At 35.0% G+C, this 26,244-nt stretch overlaps 1 protein-coding gene across 1 annotated transcript in view; it reads right to left on the bottom strand.

Annotated features, from left to right (window-relative positions):
- Window positions 1-26,244, bottom strand: part of HDX (highly divergent homeobox) — a 180,034-nt gene that overhangs the window by 93,744 nt on the left and 60,046 nt on the right. Inside the window, exon 4 of the mRNA XM_011361148.1 lies at window positions 22,551-22,604. Within this exon, the coding sequence (XP_011359450.1) occupies window positions 22,551-22,604 (54 nt within the window). The remainder of the gene's footprint in view (window positions 1-22,550; window positions 22,605-26,244) is intronic.

Here is a 26,244-nt window from a genome sequence, read left to right on the forward strand (position 1 = left end):
CCTTTGTGTATTTGGATCTTTGAATCCTCCTCTTTTCAGTCACTGTTGTCTCAGTTTGTCCCTATGTATGCGGAACGTTCATTACTGTCTTGCTATAGCAAATTTTTTCTTATCGTTAAAGCTTATAATGCTCTGTTCTTTTAAGGGTTGTACTCCTCTGCTTCTATCTGCCTGCTAGTCACCTTACTCCTAATTATGTTTGTTTGTTTGTTTGTTTGTTTGTTTGTTTTTTGTTTTTGTTTTTTGTCATTTCGTTTTAGTTGAGGTGACCTCTTTCAGGATTTCCTGTAGTGCAGGCCTCATAGTGGAGTATTCCCTCAATTTTTGTATGTCTGGAAAGGTCTTTTTTCTCCTTTATATCTAAAGGAGAGCTTTGTGGATACATTATTCTTGGCTGGTAGTTCTTTTCCCTTAATAGTTTGAATATTTCATTCCACTCCTTTCTGGCTTGTAAGGTTTGTGCTGCTGAGAATTCCGACGATAATCTAATGGGTTTTCTTTTATAAGTTACCATTGTCTTTTCCCTGATTGCCCTGAGAATTCTTTCTTTGTCATTGATTTTTGATAAATACAACATGTTTTGGAGAATGCCTTTTCGGGTTGAGAGAATTGATTGTTCTGTTGACTTGAATTCCAAGCTCTAGCTCATTCGATAGATTTGGGAAATATTTTCAAGTATTTGTCTGAAAATGCTTTCTAGTCCCTGTTCCTTTTCCTCACCTTCGATAATGCCCATTATTCTTATGTTTTCTCCCTTGATGGTATCAGCTAATACTTGTATTTTTCTTTCATTATTTATCATTCTTTGGTTTCTCTCTTCTTCCGTATGCCTTATTTTTAGATTTCTGTCTTTGATATCACTGATCCTTTTCTCCATTAGGCCGACTCTATTTTCCAATCTTGCTATTTCATTTTTCATCTCTTGCAATGTGTTCTTCATCTCTAGAAGTCCTATTTGGTTCTTTTTGAGGGATTCGATATCCTTGCTAAAGAACTCATTCTGCTCATCTAGTTGTTTGTTCAATTCCTGAAATTGTTGATGTGATTTTTTTTTGCATCTCACTGAATTTTTTCAGAAGTACCATCCTGAATTCTCTGTCATTTATGTCGCATATTTCTATGTCTGTAAGCTTATTTTCTGGAGATTTTTCTTTCTTTCTGAGCTGCCTTGTCATCTTGGTTGTTCATGGTGTTTAATGGAGTATTTTTCTGCTTCAGCATCAATCAAAGTGTACTCTACTTTTTTTTTCCCCCCCAGAAACATTTATTACTTAAAGGCCTCTCTTTAGCCTGTTGCAAAGAAGGTGTTTCTCTTTTCATTTCCAGTAGGTGGCATATAAGCTTCTTGGATCTTGATTTTATAAAGTCTTAATAATGCCTTCTTTTTTCCCTTATAGATATTCAATCATGCTCACTAGCCTCAGTCTCAGTCCCTGTCAGTGCTAGCGACAGTTTCGGTAGCGTTTGCTCAGATTCCCATCGGGCTCCGCATCAGTCTCCGAGGATAATGTGGGGAGGGACACTCTGAGTTAGGGGATGGGGACTGTGGTTCAGCCTAGGTTTTGCAACCTCAGCTGGTAATAATGAACTCTTGTTTCTCTGCCTTTCCCGCTTCTTTCCTTTTTATGCTGATGCCTGGGCATTGTTGCCAGGCTCTTGGAGCTCACAGATCTTCCAGGCAGGGCTGTTCAGGGAACCTGCCACACCTTCTCCCTTTCCCCTCCTCCTGCAAGGAGTTCTGGCTGCAGAAGGCAGCTTCTTTGTTTCTCCCAGTCTATCGCCCGACTCCTGGGGTTCTGCCTGCGGTAACTCTTATGCGCATATCCCACCTCAGATACGCTGGTGTGCAGGCTGTGTGTTTTTATTTGAATTTTAGAAGTTCAGCTTATTGTTGTTTCAAGGAGAGAGATCTGGGGACATCTCTCACTACGCCATATGTCTCCAATCCAATTAGTATTTCTTAATCCCTTTGCCCTTTTATGCCATCCTCTCCACATATATGTGAAATCATGTGGTATTTTTCTCTCTATCTGATTTAATTCATTCAATGCAATACCCCTAGGTCCATCAAGGCAATATCTGTTTACATTCCTTTCCTTTTAGTCTGTGTGTGTCTTTTAATGTGAAGTTAATCTCTTCTAGGCAGCATATGTAGAAATCTTGTTTTCTTATCTATTCAGCCACTCTATCTTTTTGTTAGAGCATTTAATTATTTTCCAATTTGAGGTAATTTTTGATAGGAGTGTAGTTATAACCAGTCTTTATTCATGTTTTTGATACATGTTCTTTCTTCTTAAAGAAGTCCCTCTAACATTTCCTGAAAACTGGCTTGGTGATGATAAATTCCTTTAGCTTATTTTTGTCTAAGAAGCTCTTTATCTGTCCTTCAACTCTAAATGATAGCTTTGCTGGATAAAGTATTCTTGGTTGTAGATCCTGGGTTTCATCGCTTTGAATATTTTGTGCCAAACCCTTCTGTCCTGCATAGAGAAATCAGCTGCCAGTCATATGGATGCTCCCTTGTAGGGAATTAACTGCTTTTTTCTTGCTGCTTTTAAGATTCTCTCTTCATATTAACCTTTGACAATTTAATTATGATGTGTGTTGGCGTGGGCCTCTTTGAGTTCCTCTTTCATGGGACTCTCTGAGCTTTCTGAAGTTGTATGTCTATTTACTTCACTGGGTAAGGGAAATTTTCCATCATTATTTCTTCAATATAGAGTAAACTTCGTGTTCTCTCTCTTCAGGTACCTCTATGACATGGATATTTTTACATTTATTTGTGTCCAATAGGCTCATTAATTTATTATTATATTCTTGATTACTTTTTTTTTTTTTTTACCATTTTAATTGGGTGTCTTTGGCTTCCCCATCCTCTATATTGGTGGTTTGATCCTCTTCTTTATCCACTCTGTAGATTCCCTCTAATATACTCTTCATCTCAGATGTGTTCTTCATTTCTGACTGGTTCCCTTTTATAATTTCCATTTCCATTTTTATGTTTTCTATGTCTTTGTTAAAGTTCTCACTGAGTTCATCTATACTTCCTCTAAGTTAATTGAGCATCTTTATAACAAGTGTTTTGAACTCTGCATCTGTTACATTGCTTGACTCCATTATTCTTGGAACTCTGTTCTTTTCTCTCATATGATTTCTGCTTCTTAGTCTTCCCATTTTGGCTGCCTTTCTGTGTCTGTTTCTATGTACTAAGCAAAGCTCTTAAGTCTCCTGGTCTTATTACCATGGTTTTCTGTAGTAGACATCCAGTGGCACAGTGCTGAGAGGGGTTCAGTCGCAAGCCAAGTTTAGCCCTACTGTGTTCCCCTCTGGGGCCATCTGTTAACATTCAGCAAGCAATCCACCGATGTTGTATTTATAGTTGCCTAAAAAAAAAAAAACCACACCAGAAAACGAGGCCAGCTGCCACCAGGGTGAGTCTTGGCATGGCTCGGCAAGGAGCACCAGTCTCACAGCCGAGGACACACCTGAATGTGGCTTGTGTGGGACACGAGTTGGGGGAAGTGGAGTTCAGGGAATCCTCTGGGCAGAGTGACCTCTGTTATCCAGTTCAATGACTTCTCAGCTATGGCAGCGCTTCACCTGCACAGTAGGAGGGAGGGGGCTCAACATAGGACCAATGGATACCACCAGGACTTCTTCCCAGGAGACAGATTCACCTGTGGCCCTCATTTCAACAACTCAGTGCCCCCTGTAAGTTCCTGGTGCACTCCATGCAGCCAACCATGCGATGGCACTGAGTGAGCAGGTCTGTCACCATGAAAGTTCATTTGCAGACACGATCCCTTTAAGAGGTATCTGTAGCTGCCAGCTGCCACTGCCATAGCCGCTGTCCCACTCAGCCACTTGGACCAAGAAGCTTCATGGCTTCGCATCCTCTTACCTGCTATCATTGCACGTTGATTAATTATTTCTCTCCCTAGTTGTAGTGTTTCTATTCATCTAGATCCCAGGCAACTTCCCTTGTTGTTTGCTCTGTATTTTTGTCACACTTTGATTTGGTTGCAAGAGGGATAAACAAAGCCTTTATCATCTACACTATGTTTTCTCGTCTGAGAGATCATTCTTAATAATAGTAATTTTTTTAAAGAATAATTCATTCTCATAAATGCTTAGGTAGAGAAATAATTCGTCGCATAACATGAACAGCTGAGGTAATGAGGCAGCTCAGAAAGAAAAGTAAAAAAATATCAGAAAATAAACTTAATGATATAGTTATATGTGCTTTAAGTGATAGAGAATTCAAGATCACAGTTCCGACAAAACTCAATGAAATACAAAAAAATCTCAGGCAGTTTAATGAACTCGGAAACAAAAGCAATTAAAAAAAAAAGAATACTTTACCAAAAATATTGAAACAAACGAACAAACAAAAAACCCAAATGGAACTTCTGGAGTTGAAGAACTCCATAAAGAGATCAAGGATGAAATAGCAACTTTAGGAAATAGAACTGTTCTAATGGAAGAAGAGAGAAACTTGAGATTTAAAAAAAAAAAAAATGAAAGAACTCCACAAGAACTATCTGACACAATCAGAAATAGCAATATAAAAATAATGGTTATACCAGAAGGAGAAGAAAGGGAAAAAGGAACAGAGAGTATATTCACAGTCAACAGAATTTCCCAAACCTATGGAAAGAACTGGATTTTCAAATCCAAAAAGCAAACAGAGCACCTAATTATCTCAACCTAAAAAAAGGCCTTCTTCAAGATACATTATACTAAAATTTTCAAAAATTAATGACAAAGAAAGTATTGTCAAAGCAGCCAGGGAAAAGATGAGAACATATAAAGGAAAACCCATTAGATTATCATTGGACATTTCAGCACAAACTTTACTAGCTTGGAAGGAGTGAAATCAATTATTGAAATTGTTGAAAGAAAGAAATTATCAGACAAGAATAATATATCCAGCAAAGTTCCCCATTAGATATGAAGGAGAAATAAACACCTTTTCAGACATACAGAACCTGATTGAATTCTCCCCGACAAGTCCTGCATTATAGGAAATACTGAATGGAGTCATTCTACTTGAAACAAAAGGACAAAAAATACTAAAAAGACAAAAAAGCTGAGTAAGATGACTAATAGATGGACAGAAACAGGATATTGCAACCCTTATTTACAATAGGGTATTCTAACTTTAAATATTACGTAATGGTTAAAGGAGGTAAAAATATTTTTAAAAGAGAAGACAACAGCTACTACACCATAAAAAATGAATGTATGGCATAAATAGGGATAAATTGAGAAAAGAGAAACAAAAAAACGAGAGGGAGTAAATATCTGAATCTGCAAAGGGAAATGGTGTCACACAGAAGAAAAAGGACAACTGTATATATATAAAACTTGCCATTATATAAACTTAGTGGTAACTACACATGAAATATCCAGAACTGAGACACATAATATAAAACAAGAGAGAACAAAGGGAAAAACCATAAAACATCACCAAATTAAAATAACAGAGAGAAACACAAGGACAAGAAAACAATGGAGACACAAAGCTATCACAAAACACAAGACAAAATGGCTATATAGAGCTTCTTATATTAATAATTACCCTAAATGTAAATGAACTGACTTCACCAATAAAAAGGCAGAGTGCACATTGGATCAAATAACAAAACCCAACCATATGCTGCCTTAAAAGACACATTTGAGCTGCAGGACAAATATAGACTCAAAATGAAAGGATGGAAAACAATACTACAAGCAAATGGCATCCAGAAAAAAAGCAGGTGTAGCCATACCCATATCCAATGAAATAGACCTCAAGCTAAAAAAGGTAATGAAAGACAAAAATGGATACTTCATAATGATCATAATGATAAAGTGGACAATATATCAAGAAAACATAACACTTACCAATATACATGCTCTCAATAAGGGAGCACCAAAATACATAGAGCAACTACTAACAGAACTAAAGGAAGAAAGTGACAAAAACACAATCATAGTAAGGGATCTAATACAACACAGTCAGCTATAAATAGATCATCCAAACAGTAAAATCAATAAAGAAGTGTTAACTTTAAATGACACATAGATCCACAGGATATAATTGACATTTACAGAGGCTTTCATCCCAAAACATTAGATTATACATTTTTCTCTAGTGCACAGGGTACATTCTCAAGGATAGACCATATATTGAAACATAAAACTAGCTTCGACAAATTCAAGAAGATTGAAATCATAATACACATATTCTCCAACCAAAATGCTTTGAAATTGAAGATCAGGTACAAAATGAAAGCAGGGAAAACCACGAATATGCGGAGATTAAACAACATGCTACTAAAGAACCACTGGGTCAAAGAAGAAATAAAAGGAGAGATCAAGAGATACATAGAAACAAATGAGAATGAAAATATAAAATATCAAAACTTTTGGGATACAGCAAAAGCAGTAATAAGAGCAAAGTTCATATTATTACAGGCCTATCTCAAGAAAAATAAAACATCCTAAATAAACAACCTAACAACGCATATTAAAAAACCAGAAATAGAACAAATGAAACTCAAAATCGGCAGAAAGAAGGAAATAAAAATTAGAGTAGAATGAAATGAAATTGAGAACAAAAAGACAATAGAAAAAAATGAATGCAACAAACAGCTGGCCCCTTGAATAAATCAACAAAATTAACAAAACCCTGGCTAGATTCACAAAGAAAAAAAACAGAAAAGGCACAACAAACAAAATCGGAAGTGAAAGAGAAGTTATAACAGATACCACTGAAATACAAAAGATCGTACAAGAATACTGTGAATAATTGTATGCCAACAAACTCAATAAACTAGAAAAAGTGGACAAGTTCATAGAAATACACAACCTTCCTAGGCTGAATCATGAAAAACTGGAAAATCTAAATAGATCAATCAACAGTAAGGAAATTGAAAAACTTCCAAAAAGTAAAAGTTCAGGACTAGATGGCTTCACTGGTGAATTCTACCAAACATTCAAAGATGATTGAATACCTGCTCTCAAATTTTTCTAAAAAATTGAAGAGGGGGCAATGCTTAACTAATTCATTTTTTGAGGCTAATATTACTCTGATACCAAAACCTGGTAAGGAGAACACAAAAAAATAAAACTACAGACCAATAACTTGATGAATACAGATGCAAAAATCCTAAACAAAAATTCTAGTCAATCAAATACAACATTAGAAATTTATACATCAAGATCAAGTTGTGTTAATTCCAGAGGCACTAGGATGGTTCGACATACTCAAATCAATCAATGTGATACACCACATAAACAAAATAAATGATAAAAAGAATACGATCATATAAATAGATGCATAAAAAGCATTTGACAAGATAAAGCACCCATTTATGATTAAAATGCTTAATAAAATGGGTATAGAAGAAAGTACCTCAACATAATGAAGGCCGTATACAAAAAACACTCAGCTAATATCATACCTAATGGTGAAAAATTAAAAGTTTTTCCTCTAAGATCAGGAACAAGACAAGGCTATCTGCTCTCACCATTCTTACTCAATATAGTGTTGGAAGTCCTAGCAATCAAGCAAGAGAAAGAAATAAAAGGCATTCAAATTGAGAATGGAGTAAAAAATTGCCACTTTTTGCAGATGACATGATTTTCGATATAGAAAACCCTAAATACTCCACAAGAAAACTATTAGAAATAATAAATAAATACAGTAAAGTTTCAGGATACAAAATTAACATACAAAAATCTGTAACGTTCCTATACACTAATAATGAATTTTCAGAAAAAAAATGAAAAAAAAGTCATTTTGTAATTGCAACAACAACAACAAAAAATACCTAAGAATAAACATAACAAAACATGTGAAGGACCTATACCCTGAAAACTATAAGACATTATTTAAAGAAATTGAAGAAGTCACAAGTAATGAAAACATATTCTGTGTTCATGAAAACATATTCCGTGTTCATGGATTGGAAGAATCGACATAGATAAAACGGCCAAAGTCCAAAGCAATACACAGATTTAATGAAATTCCCATCAAAATCCAAACAACATTTTTTTTAAAAGAAATAGAACAAAATAATCATAAGATTGGTATGGAATCACAAAAGAACCCGAATAGCCAAAGCAATCCTGAGATAAAAGAACAAGGCGGAGGTATCACACTACCTAACATCAAATTGTACCAGAAAGTGATAGCAATGAAATCATAGCATTCACAGATAAACACACAGACGAATAGAACAGAAGTGAAAGCCGAAAAATGAACCCCCATATACATGGGCAAATGATTTTTGACAAAAGAGCCAAGAACACACAGTGGAGAAAATAAAGCCTCTTCAATATATGGTGCTAGGAAAATTGAAAAGCTACATGCTAAAGAATGAAACTAGACTACTACCTGCCACCATACACCAAAATTAACTCAATATGGATCAAAGACCAAAATATAAAACCTGGAACAATAAATTGCATTGAAGAAAACATAGGTAGTAAACTCATAGACCATGGATTTAGAGAGGATTTTATGAATTTGACCTCAAAGGTAATGGAAATAAAAGAAAAAATAAATGAATGAGACTATATAAAACTAAAAAGCTTCTGTACAGTAAAAGAAACCTTTAACAAAACAAAGAGGCAACCACCTGAATGGGAGAAAATATTTGCAAAAGACGTCTTCAATAAACAGCTAATACTCAAAATATACAAAGGACTCATGCAATTCAACAATAGAAAACAAACTACCTAATTAAAAAAATGGGCAGAGGACCTGAACAGACAAAAAAAATATCCAACAGACACATGAAAAGGCTCTCAACTTCATTAGCTATTAGGGAAATACAAGTCAAAACCATAGTGAGATACCATCTCACACCTGTTAGAACAGCTATGATCAACAGGACAAGTAATAACAAGTGTTGGAGAGATTGTGGGAGAAAAAGAACCCTCATACACTGCTGGTGGGAATGCAAATTGTTACAACTACTATGGAAAACAGTATGGAGGTTTCTCAAAAAACTAAGAATTAAATTACCATATTATCCGACAATCTCTCTTCTGGGTATTTATCCCCAAAACCTGAAAACATTTTGCGCAAAGATATATGCACCCTGATATTCATAGTAGCATTATTCACAGTGGCCAAGACATGGCAATGACTGAAGTGCCCTTTGATAGATGATTGGATAAAGAAGATGCAGTACATATATATATTGAAATATGACTTAGCCATAAGAAAACATAAATTACTGCCATTTGCAACAACATGGATGGATTTTGAGATTATCACACTAAGCAACATTTGTCAGACAGAAAAAGTTGAGAACCGTATGATTTCACTTATATGTGGGATATAAAACTGAAAGCAACAAACAGACAAGACAAACAAACAAAAACTCATAGACATAGGCAATATTTTTGTGGTTATTGGAGGGAATATATATGTACAATGGAATATTACTCAGCCATTAAAAAAAATGAAATCCTACCATCTGCAATGACATGGATGGACCCAGAGGTTATTATGCTGAGTGAAATAAGTTGGACAGAGAAAGATAAATACCATATGATTTCACTTACATGTGGAATCTAAGAAACAAAAGGAACAAACTAAACAAAAACAGACTCACAAATATAGAAGACAATCTGGTGATGGTCAGAAGGGCGGTGGCTGGGGGGCTGGGAGAAAGGAGTGCAGGGTTAAAGAAGTAAAATTTAGTAATTAATAGATGGTCACAGGGTTGGGGAGCATGGCAGAGAAATGCAGTTAGCATTAATATGATGGTTAGGTGGAGAGCCAGAGGAGAGAAAGAGCAATTAGGGGGATTGTTTTGTAAACTATATAAATGTCTAACCAATATGCTGTATACTCGAAATTAATAATAAAATTAAATTTTAGAAAAAGCAAGGAGAAAAGTTTCAATAAAAAAAGAGAATGAGCCCTAATGTACACTACAGACTTTGAGTTATTATGGTATGTCAATGTAAGCTCATCAGTTGTAACAATTGTACCACTCTAGAGGGGGATACTGATAATGAGATTATACATGTGCGAGATATGTGGGAAATCTCAGTACTTTCCACTCAATTTTGCTATGAACGAAAACTGCTCTAAAAAATAAAGTCTATTAAAAGATAGGCACAGAGATGTAAAGCAAAGCATGGGGAATATAGTCAATAATTGGTAATAACTATGTTTAGTGTGAGGTGGGTACTAGATTAATCGTGAGGATAACTTTGTAAGTTATATAAATGTCTAATCATTATGTTGTACACCTGAAACTAATATAATATTTAATATTAACTGTAATTGAAAAAAAATAGTAACCCAAAAAGTAGCTATAAATTTTTTAAAAACTGAAGTCATAATTAGAAAGTCAACTAAGATTTTTGAGCAATTGTCACATCCCTCTCTTTGCCTAGTAATGCAAATACTGGTAAAAAAAAAATTTTCTTTGGTTTCAACTTGAATGGAACACAACCAGAATATCTCCAGTATTACATCATATTCTGTATATGTATTGCAGTAACTTGAAAAAAATAATAAATAATTTGACTTTATCACCAAAAAAAAATATCTTATTATTTTAATTTTTTTCTTTATTGTATGCCCATTTTCTCTTTTATTGATTACCACTTTGAGAGTTGTTTTGTTTACATTGGGTTGCAATGGAAGCTGAAGTCGCTGATTTGAAACATTTTGTGGATTATTTTTTTTTTCTGATATGAGCATTTAGTGCTATGTATTTCACCATAAGTAGTGCTTTCAAAACATCCCACAAGTTTTTAAATGTTTTTCTCATTTTTATTCATTTAAAAATACTTTCTAATTTCTCTTGATTTTTTTCATTGACCCATTATTACTCAGAAATGTGCTATTTATTTTCCAACTATTTAGATATCTTTCAGATCTTTCTGTTATTGATTCCTAATTTACTTCTTTTGTGGTCAGAGAACATATTTCATATAACTTAATACCTTTGAAATTTATTAAAATTTTTAAAATTTCATGTCCCATAATTAGGTCTACTTTGGAAAATGTAATGAGTACACTTGAAAACGATTTGTGACTGCTGTTGTTTGGCAGAGAATTCTTTAATTGTCAATTAAATCAAATTGTTATTTACATCTTCTGATTCCTGTGTACATTTTTAAATCAATCTTTGAGAAAGGAGTGTTGAAATCTCTGAGTATAGTTGGTAATTCATCTATTTCTCCTTGTAGTTCTATCAGTTTGGGCTTCATATATTTTGAAACTCTGTTATAAGGTGCATAAATGATTACAACTATTAAGTCCTCTTGATAGATTAACTTTGTCAACAACAAATGACCTTCTTTATCCCTGTTAAAATCTTTGTTCTAATATTTACCTGATAGCAATATAACCATATAACCTATCTGTGTATTTAGATAGTGAGTTTCTAATAGGCAGTGCATATTTGGTTCTCATATTTTTTAATCCAATTTGACTATCTAGAAATTTAATTGGCATGTTTGGGTCATTTACATTGAATGTAATTATTATCTTGGATAAGTTTGTCTATCATCTTGTTATTTGTTTTCACTTTGTGCCATGTGTCCTTTAGTTTTCCTTACTATTTTGTCTTACTTTTTAGAAACAACTATTGCATTATTTTTATTATTTTATCTATTTACTTTTTTGGGGCTTTTTAGCTATAATTGGTTGCAATAGTTAATTTAGGGCAGGATTTTTCAATAGCAGCATTACTAATATTTTTGGATTAGGTAATTCTTTGTTGTGGGAGTCTGTCCTATACACTGGAGAACGTTTAGCAGCAGCCATGGAGTCTGCCAGTAGATTCCAATATCACCTCTCCAAGTTGTGACAAGCAAAAATGTGTCCAGACATTGCTAATATTCTCTGTTTGATAAAATCATCTCTGGATGAGATCATTGCTCTAGGATTTATGGTATACATCTTTAACATTTTATAGTTTATCTTAACATGATAAATTACTTCATGTATTAGTTCGAGAACCTTATAGTAGTGTACTTCCTTTTCTAGCCTCCCAAGTCTTTATTCTATTGTCACATATTTTCTTATATTTATTTCTATTAGTATCACATTACATTGCGATTATTTCATTAAATTCATTATTTTTATTTATTTTTATTTTTATTTTTTTAACAAGCAGTTATTTTTAGAGATATATATGTAAGAATAATTTTTATATATTTACCCATATGGTTAACATTTCCAGTTCTCTTTGTTCTTTTGTAGATCTAAATTTCCATTTAGGACTATATTCCTTTTGCATGAAGGATGTCCTTTAACATTTATTATAGTGTGAGTCTGCTGAAGATGAGGTCTTTCACTTGGTGTATATCTGAAAAAGTCTTTTTTTCATGGTCAATTTTGAAGAATATTGTAGTTGAGCTTAACAGTCTGGTTGACAGCTTTTCTTTTATTACTTTAAAGATATGGTGTCACTCTCTTTTCATTTATATTTTTCTGATGAGAAACTTGCTGTCATCCTTAACTTTGTTTTCTCTATTCATAACGTATATTTTCTCAGGCTGCTTTAAATTTTTCTCTTTGCCAACAGTATTGAGCATTTTTTTTTTTTTTTGATAATATGCCTTTGTGGTTCTTCTACTTGGGCTTCATTGAGCTTCTTGAATCTGTGTGTTTATAACTTCATCAAAATTGAAACATTTTCATACATTATTTATTCAAATATTTTTTCTATCTCCCCTCCAAATCTTTGCGAGATTTCAATTACACATATATTGGGCTGCTTGAAATTGTTCCACATTGAACAGATACTTTAACTTTTTTAAATTTTTATATTTTATTTTTTTTCAATTGTACTTGACATACAATATTATACTAGTTTCAGGTGTACAATACAGTGATTAGACATTTATATAACTTATGAAATGATCACCCTAATAAGTCCAGTACCCATCTGACATGATATATGGTTATTATAATACTACTGACTATATTCCCCATGCTCTTCTCTAAAGCCTCATGACTATTTTGTAACTACAGATTTGTACCTCTTAATCCCCTCCCCCTTCACCCATTCCCTCACTCCTTAATCTAACAACCATCAAAATGCTCTCTATATCTATAACCTTGTTTCTATTATTTGTTTGTTTATCCTGTTCTCTAGATTTCACATATGACATTTGTCTTTCTCTGACTCCACTCAGCATGAGACTCTCTAGGTTATTCCATGTTGTTGCAGATGGCAAGATTTCATTCTTTTTTTATGGCTGAGTAATATTCCATTGTGTATATGCACCTCTCTTCTTTACTCATTCATCTATTGATGAATACACAGGTGGCCTCCATATCTTGGCTATTGTAAATAATGCTGCAATGAACATATGGATGCGCATGTCTCTTCAAAGTACTGTTTTGGTTTCTTTCAAATAAATATCCAGATGTGGGATCACAGGGTCTTTCTTTGTCTCTTGTTATAGTCCTTGTTTTAAAGTCTATTTTGTCTTGTATAAAAATTGCTACTCCAGTTTTTGTTTGTTTCCATTTTCATGAAACATCATTTTCATCCCTTTATTTTCAGTCTCTGTGTGTCTTTTAATCTGAAGTGAGTCTCTGGTAGGCGACATATGTAAGGGTTTGTTTTCTTATCCATTTCAGCTACCCTATCTTTTGATTGGAGCATTTAATCCATTTACATTTAAACTAATTGTTAATAAATATGTAGTTATTGCCGTTTTATTATTCATGTTTTTGATCATTTCTTTTTCTTTTTCCTTCCTCTTCTTAAAGAAATCCCTCTAACATTTCCTGAAATGCTGGCTTGTTAATGATGAACTCCTTTAGCTCTTTTTTTTTTTTTTCAGTCTGGGAAGCTCTTTGTCTGTCCTTCGATTCTAAATGATAGCTTTCCTGGGTAGAGTTATCTTGGTTGTAGGTCTTTACTTTTTATTATGTTAAATATTTACGCCAATCCCTTTTAGCCTGCAAATTTTCTGTTGAGAAATCCACTGAGTCTTATAGGAGTACCCTTGTAGGTAACTAATTGCTTTTCTCTTGTTGCTTTTAAGATTCTTTGTCTTTAACTTTTGGCATTTTAATGATGATGTGTCTTGGTGGCGGCCTCTTTGTGCTGATCCGTGCTTGAAACTCTCTGTGCTTCCTGGGCTCGTATGTCTTATTTCCTTCACCAGGTTAGGAAAATTCTCCTTCATCATTTCTTGAAATAAGTTTTCAATTTCTTGCTTTCTCTCTTCTCCTGCTGGTATCCCTATGATGCTAGTTAGTATGCTTGATTCTGTCCCAGAGACCTCTTAAACTGCCCTCATACTTTTAAATTCTTTTATTGCTTTCTGATTAGGTATTTTATGCTATCTTATCTTCTAAATCACTGATTCAATCTCTGCTTCATGTAATCTACTGTTAATCCTTCATAAGATATTTTTCATTTCAGTTATTGTATTCTTCATTTCTGACCGGTTCTTTTTTTGTTTTCTATCTATACTTTTATGTTTTCTATCTCTGTTAAAGTTCTCACTGAGTTCCTCTACTCTTCCTCTAAGTTCTTTCATCATCTTTATAACAAGTGTTTTGAACTCTGCATCTGGTAGATTACTTGTCTCCATTATGTTGTGTTCTTTTCCTGGAGCTTTGTTTTGTTCTTTTGTTTGGAACATGTTTCTTTACCTTCTCATTTTGGCTGCCTACTTGTGTTTGTTTCTATGTTAGATAAGGCTGCTATGTTTCTCAATCTTAGTAAACTGGTCTTATGTAGTAGATGTGCTGTGGGGCCCAGTGACACAGTCTTTCCTGGTCACCTTAGCCAGATGGTCCAGGTATGTTCCTTGTATGAGTTGTGTGTGCCCTCCTATTGTAGTTGAGCCTTGGTTGCTGTCTTTCATCAGTGGGAGGGATTGACTCTTGGGCTGATTGGCTATGATGACTGGCCATAACCAGTGGAGAAGCTGTTGTGCAGAGGCTGACCCTACAGAGCAGGATTCACTTTAGCAGGGCTCTAGTGCTTGCCTTGTCTGTCTTTTGGGTGTGTCGTCTTTACATGTGACCTCAGGTGGTGCTCCGACTCAGACCGAAGCTGGCCACTGGGCATGCAGACTGGGGCCTCCTGGGAGGGGTCCTGCACAGGCCAAGTTCAGCTGTAGTCTGTGCTCTGCCCGGAGCCACCAGGCAATAGCCACCAAGCAATCCACAGATGGCTGCCACTCACTTTGGGCTTGCATGTACCTCGAGAGGCAAAGGTCCAAATAGAGGCTGACTGCTGCTAGTGCTGGACTTGGGGCTGCTCAGCAAGAGGTTTGGGGCATGCCAAGGCCAAATGTTACTTGTTTAGTTTATATGAACCTTTGAGAGATTTTAGGAAATTTTGCAGCATGAATCAAGACAGGATGTTTGTATAGAAAAAGGCACTGGAGGTAACTTGGGTGGGACCACGAGTTGGAGGAGGTAGGGCCTCAGGGAATCACCAGGGCAGGGCGACCAGTGTTAGCTACGTTGCTGGAGACTCAGATATGGTGCATGCCTGGGTCTGTAAGCCTGGTGGAGGAGGACTCAACAAAGGAACAATGTCCTCTGCCAGTAATTCTGTCTGGGAGAAAGCTGCCCCTCTAGCCCTCACCCTGAAGCCAGACAACTCAGGTACTCCTTGTATGTCACTGACACTTTTTAAGGGGCTGTCCCAGGGCCAGAGCTCAGAGCGAGTGAGTCCATCAGTGAGCAAGTCCTTGCACAGGCCCTTTTAAGAGGAACGTTTGCTACTCCAGAGGCCCTTCATCTCACAGTCACAGTCTCTGCTGGTTTTCGCAGCCGTAGGTTGTGGGGCAGTTCCACAGCTGTGCTATTTCTCCTTATTCTCAACCGCTACACGCGGATGTGGGACCAGCCCATTTTATGTCTCTGCCCCTCCTACCAATCTCGAGGTGGCCTCTTCTGTGTGTCCCCAGTTGTAGGACTTCTGTTTAGGTAGACTTCAGGTGATGCCCAATGATGGCTATTCTGTAGTTTAGTTGTAATTTTGATGTGATTGTGAGAGGAGGCAAGCATAGTGTTTACCTATTCCGCCATCATGGCTGGAACATGCTCCCTTTTTTAAAGTTATCTTTTTTGTGTTTTTCACTTTGTATATTCTCTGTTGCTTGGCCTTCAAGGTCACTAATCTTTTCTTTTGCAATGTCTAATATTCCATTAATCTCATCCAGTGTGTTTCCCGCCATTGTCTTTTTATCTCTAGAAGTTTTACTTATGTCTTTTTGTATCTTTCACACTGTCACTTAACTTTTAAAACATATGAAATAGAGGTATGATAATAGTTTTAATATCCCCTTATGCTAATTCTAACATATGTGTTAGTTATGGGTCATTTTAATTTAACTGATTTTCCTCTTCATCATTGGTCATAATTTCCTGCTTCTTTGCATTCTAATAATTTTTTTATGGAGGACAAACTCTGTAAATTTTACCTTGTTGAATGTTATATATTTTCATATTCTTATAATAAGATTTAACTTTGTTCTGGAATTCTGATAGGTTACTTGGAAACTGATTTTTCCTAGACTTGCTTTTAGGATTTGTTCGTCAGAGTAAGAGCAGTATTTAGTTTACAATGAGCTTTCTGTGTGTTTTACACAATGGCCAACAAATTATGAAATTCTCCAGTCTGGCTGATGGGGAAAAGTACTATTCCTAGCCCACATAAGCACTGAGAACTGTTGGTTATAATATTTTGGGATGGTTCTTTTTCTAGACTTACTTTCTCCATACACATGGGTACTTAGTAGTCAGTTGACTTTAAAAGATAACCTTCTGCAGATTTCATGCGTTCTTCTGTGTAGCTGTCCTGCAAACTCCAGTCATCTTATTTTCCCTGGACTCTTAGCTTCATCTCCTCAACTCAAGTAATCCTTCCAAGTTCCATCTGGGCTTCTTTTCTCTGCATCATAGTCTGGTGACTTTCTCAAGGAAGTAACATGGGCCAGGAAGCTTTAGCATCACTTTCATTCATTGCCTGTGGTAGTCTGCAAGGTGAAAACTTCATTATCCTATCACCTGTTTTTCATGCTTTCATATAGTCCCTTCCTTCTGAGTATGGTGGGACCCGTGACTTGCTTTTAACCAACAGAATATAGCAAAGATGATGAGGTATCACTCTTGTGTTTATGTTACATTACAAAAGACTTTGTCTTGCTAGCAGACTCACTCTAGAGACTCTCTTTAATGGCTTGAAAAAGTGGCCATTTTTTTAAAGCCTACGTGACAAGAAAGTATGGGAGGCAACTAAGACCGTGGGTAGCCTCTAAGAACTAAAGTTGGCCTCAAGGACTGTGGGCAGACTCTTTTAGTACATAAGGGTATCCTCCAGCTAACAGCCAACAAGAAGACAGGGCCTCAGTCTTACAGCCACAAGGAAAAGAATTGTTCTAACAATCTGAGTTTAGAAACATATTCAACCTCATTCAAGCCTCCACATGTGAATACAGCCTAGCCAACACCTTGATTGCATCCTTGTGAGACTCTGAGCAGAATCCAGGTAAGCCATGCCTGAATTCCTGACCCAAGTAAACTGTGAGATAATAAATACATGTTATTTTAGGCTTCTAATATTGTGATAATTGTTAAGCAGCAAAAGATAGCTAATACCGTTGCCTGATGTCTAGTGTTATGAAAACTGTTGTTTTACATATTTAGTTAAGTTTTCTAGTCATTTCAGGTAGAAGCATAAATCTAGTCTCTATTACTCTACCTAGGCCAGAGGTAAAAGTCCATGTATCAGATTTTAAATTTTAATTTAACATTTAAAATAATTAAATTAAATTAAATGTGACAATTCAGTTCTTCAGTTGCACTAGCTACATTAGAATTGATCAACGGCTTAGCTACATGTGCTAGTGGCCACTGTATTGAACAGTATAGTAGTAAAACTCTAATCAATATTTGAACTGAATACATGAATGGCAGTTATCATAACTAAGCATTCACATTCTCAAGCTTCATCTTAGTGGAATATGTTTTTAGGAAAACTTAGCTGGGAAAGGTGAAATGAAGAGCAATAGAGACAGGGGTGCCACAGTAACTCTACAGCAGCGATCTTAGATCATTTGTGTTATAGAAACAGAGAAGAGTCATTAATGATGGAGGAATGGACATAGAAGCTAAAGAGAAGAGGGACTTGAAAGGGGTGTATGTGTGCATGTAAGAGGTTTTGAACATGCAAGTGTTATAGTTCACTCTAACAACCCCTTCCAATCTCAGGAACTCTGAGTCTGTATGAGTCTTTTTTCCAAATGCATTTATTTATTCCTTATTTCAGTGAATGGTACTTCCACTTTCTAGGACCACAGAAAAAATTAGAAATCATCTATGATTTCAGCCACTCATTCATTCTCTCTGCTGATCAAATTGGTTACTGAGTCCAGTAATTTATCTCAATAGCTTTTGTGTTTATTGCTTCCCTCTCTATCCTCATTGCTACTGCCTTAGTTCAGATCTCCATCATTTCTTGCTTGGAGTATTGTAGTAGTTTCAGAATTGTGTTCCTAGCTTTAGTTTAATTTTTTTAGCTGTGCTGGAGATTTATCAATTTTATTGATTTTTCCCAGAATCAGCTTGTTTGTTCATTAATTTTCTCTATCCTCTTATTTTCAATTTCACTGATTTCCACTCTTATAATTTCCTTCCTTCTGTTTACTTTGGGTTTATTTCATTCTCATTTTTTCTAGTTTCTTGAAATATGAACTTAGATGATCAACTTGAGTACTTTCTTCAATTCCAATGTACAGATGTAGGGTTGCAAAATTCCTTCTCAGAACTGTTTTAGTTATATTCCACATGTTATATGCTGTATTTTCATTTTCACTTAGTTCTATGTATTTTTATTTCCTTTGAGATTTCCTTCTTAATTCATGAATTATATAGAAGCATGGTATTTAATTTTATATAGTTAGTTAATGACCATGTTGTCTTTCTTTCACTGATTTCCAATTTGATTCCATTATGGTCAGAATACACATTCTGTATAAGTTCAATCTTTTAAAGTTATTGAGGTTTGTTATTTGGTTTTGGATAAGCTGTATCTTGGTTAATGTTCTATGGGTCCTTTAAAAATGTGTATTATTTTTTAACAAGGTGTGGTGTTTTATACATATATGTTCTATATATTTTAATTAAATCTTGTTGGTTAATTGCATTATTCAAAACTTCTTTGTCCATATTTATTTTGTCTATTAGTTATGCCAGTTTATGAGAAGATAGTGTTGAAGTTTCCATCTATAATTGTAGATTTGTCTGTTTCTCCCTGCTGTATCAGTTTTTGCTTCATATATTTTGAAGCTCTCTTGCTTTGTGTGTACACTTTTACTATTGTTATATCTTCCTGGTAGATTGATCACTTTAGAATATGTAATGCCCTTTTAGTCTCCAGTAATTTTCTTTGTTCTCATGTCTATTTTATTTGATATTAACATGGTCACTCTTGGTTTTCATGATTGTTTGCATGCTATATTTTTCCCTTTCAGCTTTCAACCTACCTATGCTACTGAATTCCAAGTTTCTTATAAACGGCATGATTTTTTTTTTTTATCGACTCTGCCAATATTTACCTTTTACTTTGTACATGTATATTTGAAATAATTATTGATATACTGGGGCTTATGCCAGTCATTTTATTATTTGTTTTGTTTCCCCTGTTTTACATTCTTGTGTTTATTTTTTCTTGCCTTCATATATGTTACTTGAATATTTTTGAATTCCATTTTGATTTTTTGAGTGCATCATTTTGTATATCTTTTGTAGTGGTCAATCTGGCTATTATCATAGACATAATGTAACTTGTCATCATTTCCTGGCATTAGTATTTTACCACTTCTAGTGAAATGTGGAAATCTTACTTCTGTTTAGGTGTCATTACCTTCTCCAGTTTTAAGTATCATTGTCTTGAGTATCAGACTGATGGCGCTATAAATTTTGTTTCAATCATCTACTATGACGTAGAAAATTCACGAGGGATAAGATAAGCATATTAATGCTTTTTCTGTTATTTCTTCCTTCTTGGTACCTCAAGATTCTTCTATTATTTTCTTTCTCTCTTTAGTCATACTTTTATAGTAGTTCAATTGTTAACAAATTCTTTTTTTTTTTTTAATTTGAGAACATCTTTATTTTTCTTCATTCCTGAAGGACAGTTCTGACAAATAGAATTATTGGTTGACTATTATCTTCTTTCAACATGTGAAATATTGGCCTTCTTTCCTCCAAGGATTCAGATGATAAATCCACCACTGTCATTTGAATTGGTGTTTTCCTATAGGTAATGCATCATTTCTGTCTCGCTACATTTAAGATTTTTTTCTTTGTCTTTAGTTTTCAGAAGTTTAATTATGATGTGTCTGAGTATGCATGTCTTTGCATTTATTTTAATTAGAGCTCAGTCAGCTTTATGAATGTGTAGGTTTGTGTTATATTTTGCCCCAAACTTGGGAAGTTTTCAGCCATTATTTATTTGAATATTCTTTCAGTTCCATTCTCTTTCTCTTCTTGTGTAACTCTAATGATACAAATATTGAATCTTTATTATTTCCCACAGAATTTTAAGGCTCTGTTTATTATTTTTAGACTACTTTCTCTAAGTTGTTCCAATTGGGTAAATTCCATTAATCTGTCCTCAAGTTCATTGATTCTATTTTTTTATCATTCAAATAGTGAGTCGTCCAGCAAGATTTTTTAAAATTTCAGTTATTGTATTTTTCAGTTCTATAATTCTCATTTAGTTCTTTTATAACTGATTGCTCTTTTGAGATTTTCTAGCTTTTCATTTGTTTTAAGATAATTTGTAGTTGCTGAGTGTAGCATTTTTATAATGGATGCTCTAAAATCCTTGCCAGATAATTCTATTACCTAATTAAGCTCAGATGATTGTCTTTTATCATTTGAGCTGTGATTTTCCTGGTTCTTGGTATGATGGGTGACTTTTAGTTGCATCCTGGACACTTTGGCCATTATTTAGGAGATTTTGGTTTTATTTATTTATTTTGTTTATTTTATCAGGCAGCCTCCCAGTTATGTTTAGACAAGTCCTGGCCTATTTTTATGGGTTGTGGTTCCAATGATATTTTATTTTCAGAACATTTTGATATTTTAATTGCTTGATATGTCTGGTGCCACTTAGGCCTCCACTAATCCTTATTGCTACAATCTGAAGGGACAGACAACCTTCTCTTGAGCAGGGGATTATTGTGGGAATATCCCCCTGTTGGTGCCACCCAACAGACCAATGTCTCTAGGTGGAAAAATAGATTCTCCATTTTTCAGGGATGAATAGCGCACTTCCGGGGCTGGGCGCTTATTGTATCCTGATTGCTCTTGCTGGTACTAACCAAGCCATCTGGTTCTCTAAGTGGGAGAAAAAATTCTCTGACTTACAGGGACAAAGAAGCTTCCTGGGTCATACTGCATTTTGTGGCAGTATCTCCCTTGGTATTGCTGTCTGGTGTCTCCAGGTAAAAGAGGTGAGGTTCAGACTCAGCAGGAAAGGAGAGGACTTCCCCTGGTTGTTTATTGTCACTGAGATGCCCAACTGATCTTGGGCCAATGTTGCTAAGCTCACTTTATGTTTGTGGGACTCCCATCCCATCGGTGAGAGGAATTAGCCTATCCAAGTTGTCTTCTCTTGTTAGGTGGGGGGTCATGAAATGCCTGGCCTGTGTCAACTTCTGCTGTTATGTGGGGACAAAGTACCCTGTAGTTCCTCTAAGTCTTGAAGTCCCTAACCAGTTGTCTTCTTTCCACCTTTCAGGGTTCTCCTTTGGTGACCTCCTGTATCACTTTCACAGTTTATAGTTCTACTTTGTGGAGAAGAGAAGTGAAAAAAGTCTATATAATCCTGTCTAGTCTAATAGTTTTGGCTTCAGTTTTATTGTATTCCCAAACCTATCTAACATGTAGTAATTTGAGCTACCTTTCTAAAAGTCTACTCATGTTTCTTTTATGATTAAAATCTTTAAACAATTTCCCATCTACAGACCATTCACATCAAAATCTCCTGAGGTACTTGTTAAAATAAAGATTTATGGGGCCTACACAGACCAACTGAATGAGATTCCTTGAGAAAACACAATTTTAATTAAAATTTGTTATATTGACATTATAAAAATCATAACAGTTATAGCATAAAAACAAAATAAGATTGTTAAAATATTAGTTATTCATCACTGCTAAATACCAAAATGCATTAATAATAATGTAAATTATTTAATGTTGATTGAGATGATTATATCAATCATGGTTCAAATACATGATCGAATTAACTTGGGTAACTATACAAAGAAAAAGTGTATCTTATTAATTACCTCTGAATGCTTTTTAAAACAGTAAAAACCTACTCAAAGATTATACAGTGCACTGATTACTGCATTTTAAGGTTACCTTTGTAGTATATATAAATATGATCTCAAATATGTTCTTTGAGGTGATGCAGTCTTACTGACGTTCAGTTTTGCCAGACTTACAAATATCATGGCAGTTTTCTCAATGGCACTCCTACTAACAACACAGAGGAAAAACCATTTGCTGCTTTAAGTGAAAGATTACTTACTGCTCTTTTTCTAGAACTCCCTGTAATCCAAGGCACAGTAAGGTTTCCTGAAATCTGCGAAAACAACAAATGAAATCTCAGTAAGTTATGCATTATTACTACTTGAAATGCTGATCAACATCAAAAATTTCATATAAGACTTCAAGATAGGTTTGCACTCAGATCATATCCCCAACATAGACAATCCTGTTGCCTTACTGAATGCAACAGATTTAAAGGGACTTCTTTTGTGGGAAAATTTTAGAAGTGGTGTAAAGTTCCCCTGGAAATTAAAGAAATTTTCTAGAGCATTGCAGAGGTCTGGAAGTATGGTTTGGAAATTTATGGACAATAAAATTCTCATAATAAAAATGCAGCGCTCTGTGGAATAAGTGAGTTACAATAATAAATTATTAACTATAGTCATCATGCTGTATATTAGCTCTCTAGACTTATTCATCCTACATAACTGCATGTTTATTTTTAAATAGAAACTACTAAGGCAAATAGCCAGCAACATCTTATTATATCAGCATTGCCACACAATGAGATAGGTGCTACTCCAATTGGATTCTGAAGAGTGTTTACAGAGACTAAGGTGGTCCTGAGAGCTGTGGTTCAGGTTAGCCTGGACTTAACCATACTTTCTACTGGGACACACAAGGATTTGGGAGTAATTCTCCACTTACCCTCTACTTCTCTCCAAACATGTATCCCTGAGAGAATGACAAGCCAAATCAGCCTTGCTAAGTAGTAGTATTGGGAATGTGGTATCCAGCAATAAAGCATTTATTGGATTTGATAAATCATATTCAGTAAAGACCCATGAATTACTATTATGCCTACTTAGGGTGATGATCAAATAGTCAATGTAAATAGTAAAGTAATATCATCAATTATTCAAATAGAGTAAATTATTACTATCCCTGGCCACTAGACTTATCATGCTGCTTTGAGTTCAGAATACATGAATATGCTAAGAAGAGGCTAAAAAAGATATAAAATTCAAATAATACTTTTTAAGAAAATTTTTTTTTAAAAACTTTTACTCAAGTTAAAATCCCATTACAGTAAAATGTCAATTAACTATAATACCTGAGGGTCATGAGACGATTTGAATAATTTAATTTTTAAAATGTTGAACTGAGATTAATAACAAAATTTCTACAGAAAAATTCTTAAAAATGTATACTTTCTTGTCCTTCCACTAACAATTGATATATGATATAATGTTTGTAAAGTAGATTGATTGCTAGCCTCATTGAGGAAGTAAATCTGCTAAAATAATCACACATTATACTCTTAAAAAAATAGATATATCCAACCATTTTGGATTATCTGTGCACATATTCTCATCTAGTACGTTAATTTAAAACTGCCTATATAAAGCTGCTAGAGAAAATTTGTTAATCCAAATGAATAGCAAAAAAATAAAAATAAATAAAAATTACTGAGAACCTACATATGAAATAATAGAAATGGTAGATATAATAAATATAGCTAATTCAATTTCTTTAAACATGGATGTTGTATGTTTTAAGAATATAAAATGCTGCTATGTTGATGAAGAACAGTAGATTAGAGAAGAGTGACCAGCCTGGAGAGAGTATAGAAGATTCGCCTCTTTTGAGCCTCTCTGTCTGGCTGTACTTGAATTATATCTTTTTATAACAAACCTGCAACCTAAAGTTGCCAACAGGAGTTTGGAGAAACATGGCAGAGTGAGAGACGTCCCCAGATCTCTACCCTTGAAACAACAATAAGCAGAACATCTAAAACTTAAGAATAACAACAAAAAACACCCAAACTGCACACCAGCACTTCTGAGTGTGAGATCTGAGCATAAAAGCTACCACAGGTTAGAAACCCAAGTGTTGGGCGGTAGACTGGGAGAAATAAAGAAGCAGTCTCTTGCAGCTGCCAGAGCTCCATGTAGGAGAAGAGGAAAGAGAAAAGGTGTGGGGAGTTCCCTGAACAGCCATGTCTGGGACTACTGTAAGCTCCACCCAGCCAGCGGCAAGGCCCGGTCATCAGAGCAGAAAGCAGAGAAACAGGGATGGAAGAGAAACAACAGTTGATTTTTGCCAGCTGCGGTTGCAAAACTGAGGCTGAAACGTGGCCCACAACCCCCAAGCCAGAAGGCCTCTCCTCCCATATCCTCTGAGACCAAACACTGTGAAGCCCAGGAGAATCTGAGCAAATGCTACCGAAACTGTCACTAACACGGACAGGGACTGAGACTGAGAGTAGTGAGCATGATTAAACATCTATAAGAAAAAAAAGGCATTATTAAAGCTTTATATAAAGCAGGGATCCAAGAGGCTTAGATGTCACCCACTGAAATCAAAAGAAAATCTTTCGTTGCAACAGGTTAAAGACAGATCTTTATATAATAAATCCTATTTCTGGCAAAAAGCAAAATACACTTCCATTAATGCCCAGGCAGAGAAATAGTCCATTAAACACCATGAACAACCAAGGTGACAAGGAATCTCAGAAAGAAAGAGAGAAATCTCCAGAAAAAAAGTTTACAGACATAGAAATATGCAACTTAAATGACAGAGAATTCAGGATGCTACTTCTGAAAAAAAAAACCTCAGCGAGTTCTCAAACAAGTAATAACAACAATTTCAGGAATTAAAAAAAAAAAACACAACGAGATGAGCAGAATGAGTTCTTTAGCAAGGAGATTGAAACCCTCAAAAAGAACAGAATAGATCTTCTGGAGATAAACACACACACACACACACACACACACACACACACACACACACACACTGCAAGAGGTGAAAAATGAAATAGCAAGCTTGGGAAATAGAGTCGAATAAATGAAGGAAAGGATCAGTGATACTGAAGACAGAAATCTAGAAATAAATCAGAAGGAAGAAGAAAGAAACTAAGAATGAAAAATAATAAAAGAGAAATACAAGAACTAGCTAATACCATCAGGAGAGAAAACAAGAATGGGAATTATCGAAGGCGAGGAAAATAAGCAGGGACTAGAAAGCATTTTCAGAAAAATAGTTGATGAGAATTTCCCAAATCAAAGGAATGAGCTGGAGCTCGGAATTCAAGAACTCAATAGAACACCCAATTCCCTAAACCCAAAAAGGCCTTCACCAAAACACATTGTATTAAACTATAAAAATTAATGAAAAAGACAGAATTCTCAGGGCAGCCAGGGAGAAGAAGACGGAAACTTATAAAAGAAAACCTATTAGATTATTATCAGACTTCTCAACACAAACCTTACATGCCAGAAAGGAGTGGAATGAAATATTCAAACTATTCAGTGAAAGGAACCAGCCTAGAATTATGTATGCAGCTAAAATCTCCTTTAGATATGAAGTAGAAATAAAGACCTATCCAGATATACAAAAAAATGAAGGAATATTCCACTACGAAGCCGGCACTACAAGAAATACTGTAAGGGGACAGCTCACCTAAAACAAAATGAAAAAAAAAAATACATAATTAGGAGTAAGGAGAATATCAGGCAAATAGAAGCAGAGGAATGCAAACTTTACTAAGAACAGAGCATTATAGGATTAAACAATAAGAAGAGAATTGCTATAGCAAAATAGTAATGAATGTTCAGCATACATAGGGACAAATTGAGACAACAATGACTAAAGAGGGGAGGCTTCAAAGATCTGAATTTGCAAATGGAAATGGAGATAAGGCGCATGCAGAAGAAAATGGATGACTGTATATA

The sequence above is a fragment of the Pteropus vampyrus genome, unplaced genomic scaffold, assembly GCF_000151845.1.
Source record: "Pteropus vampyrus isolate Shadow unplaced genomic scaffold, Pvam_2.0 Scaffold63, whole genome shotgun sequence".
Lineage (NCBI taxonomy): Eukaryota > Metazoa > Chordata > Mammalia > Chiroptera > Pteropodidae > Pteropus > Pteropus vampyrus.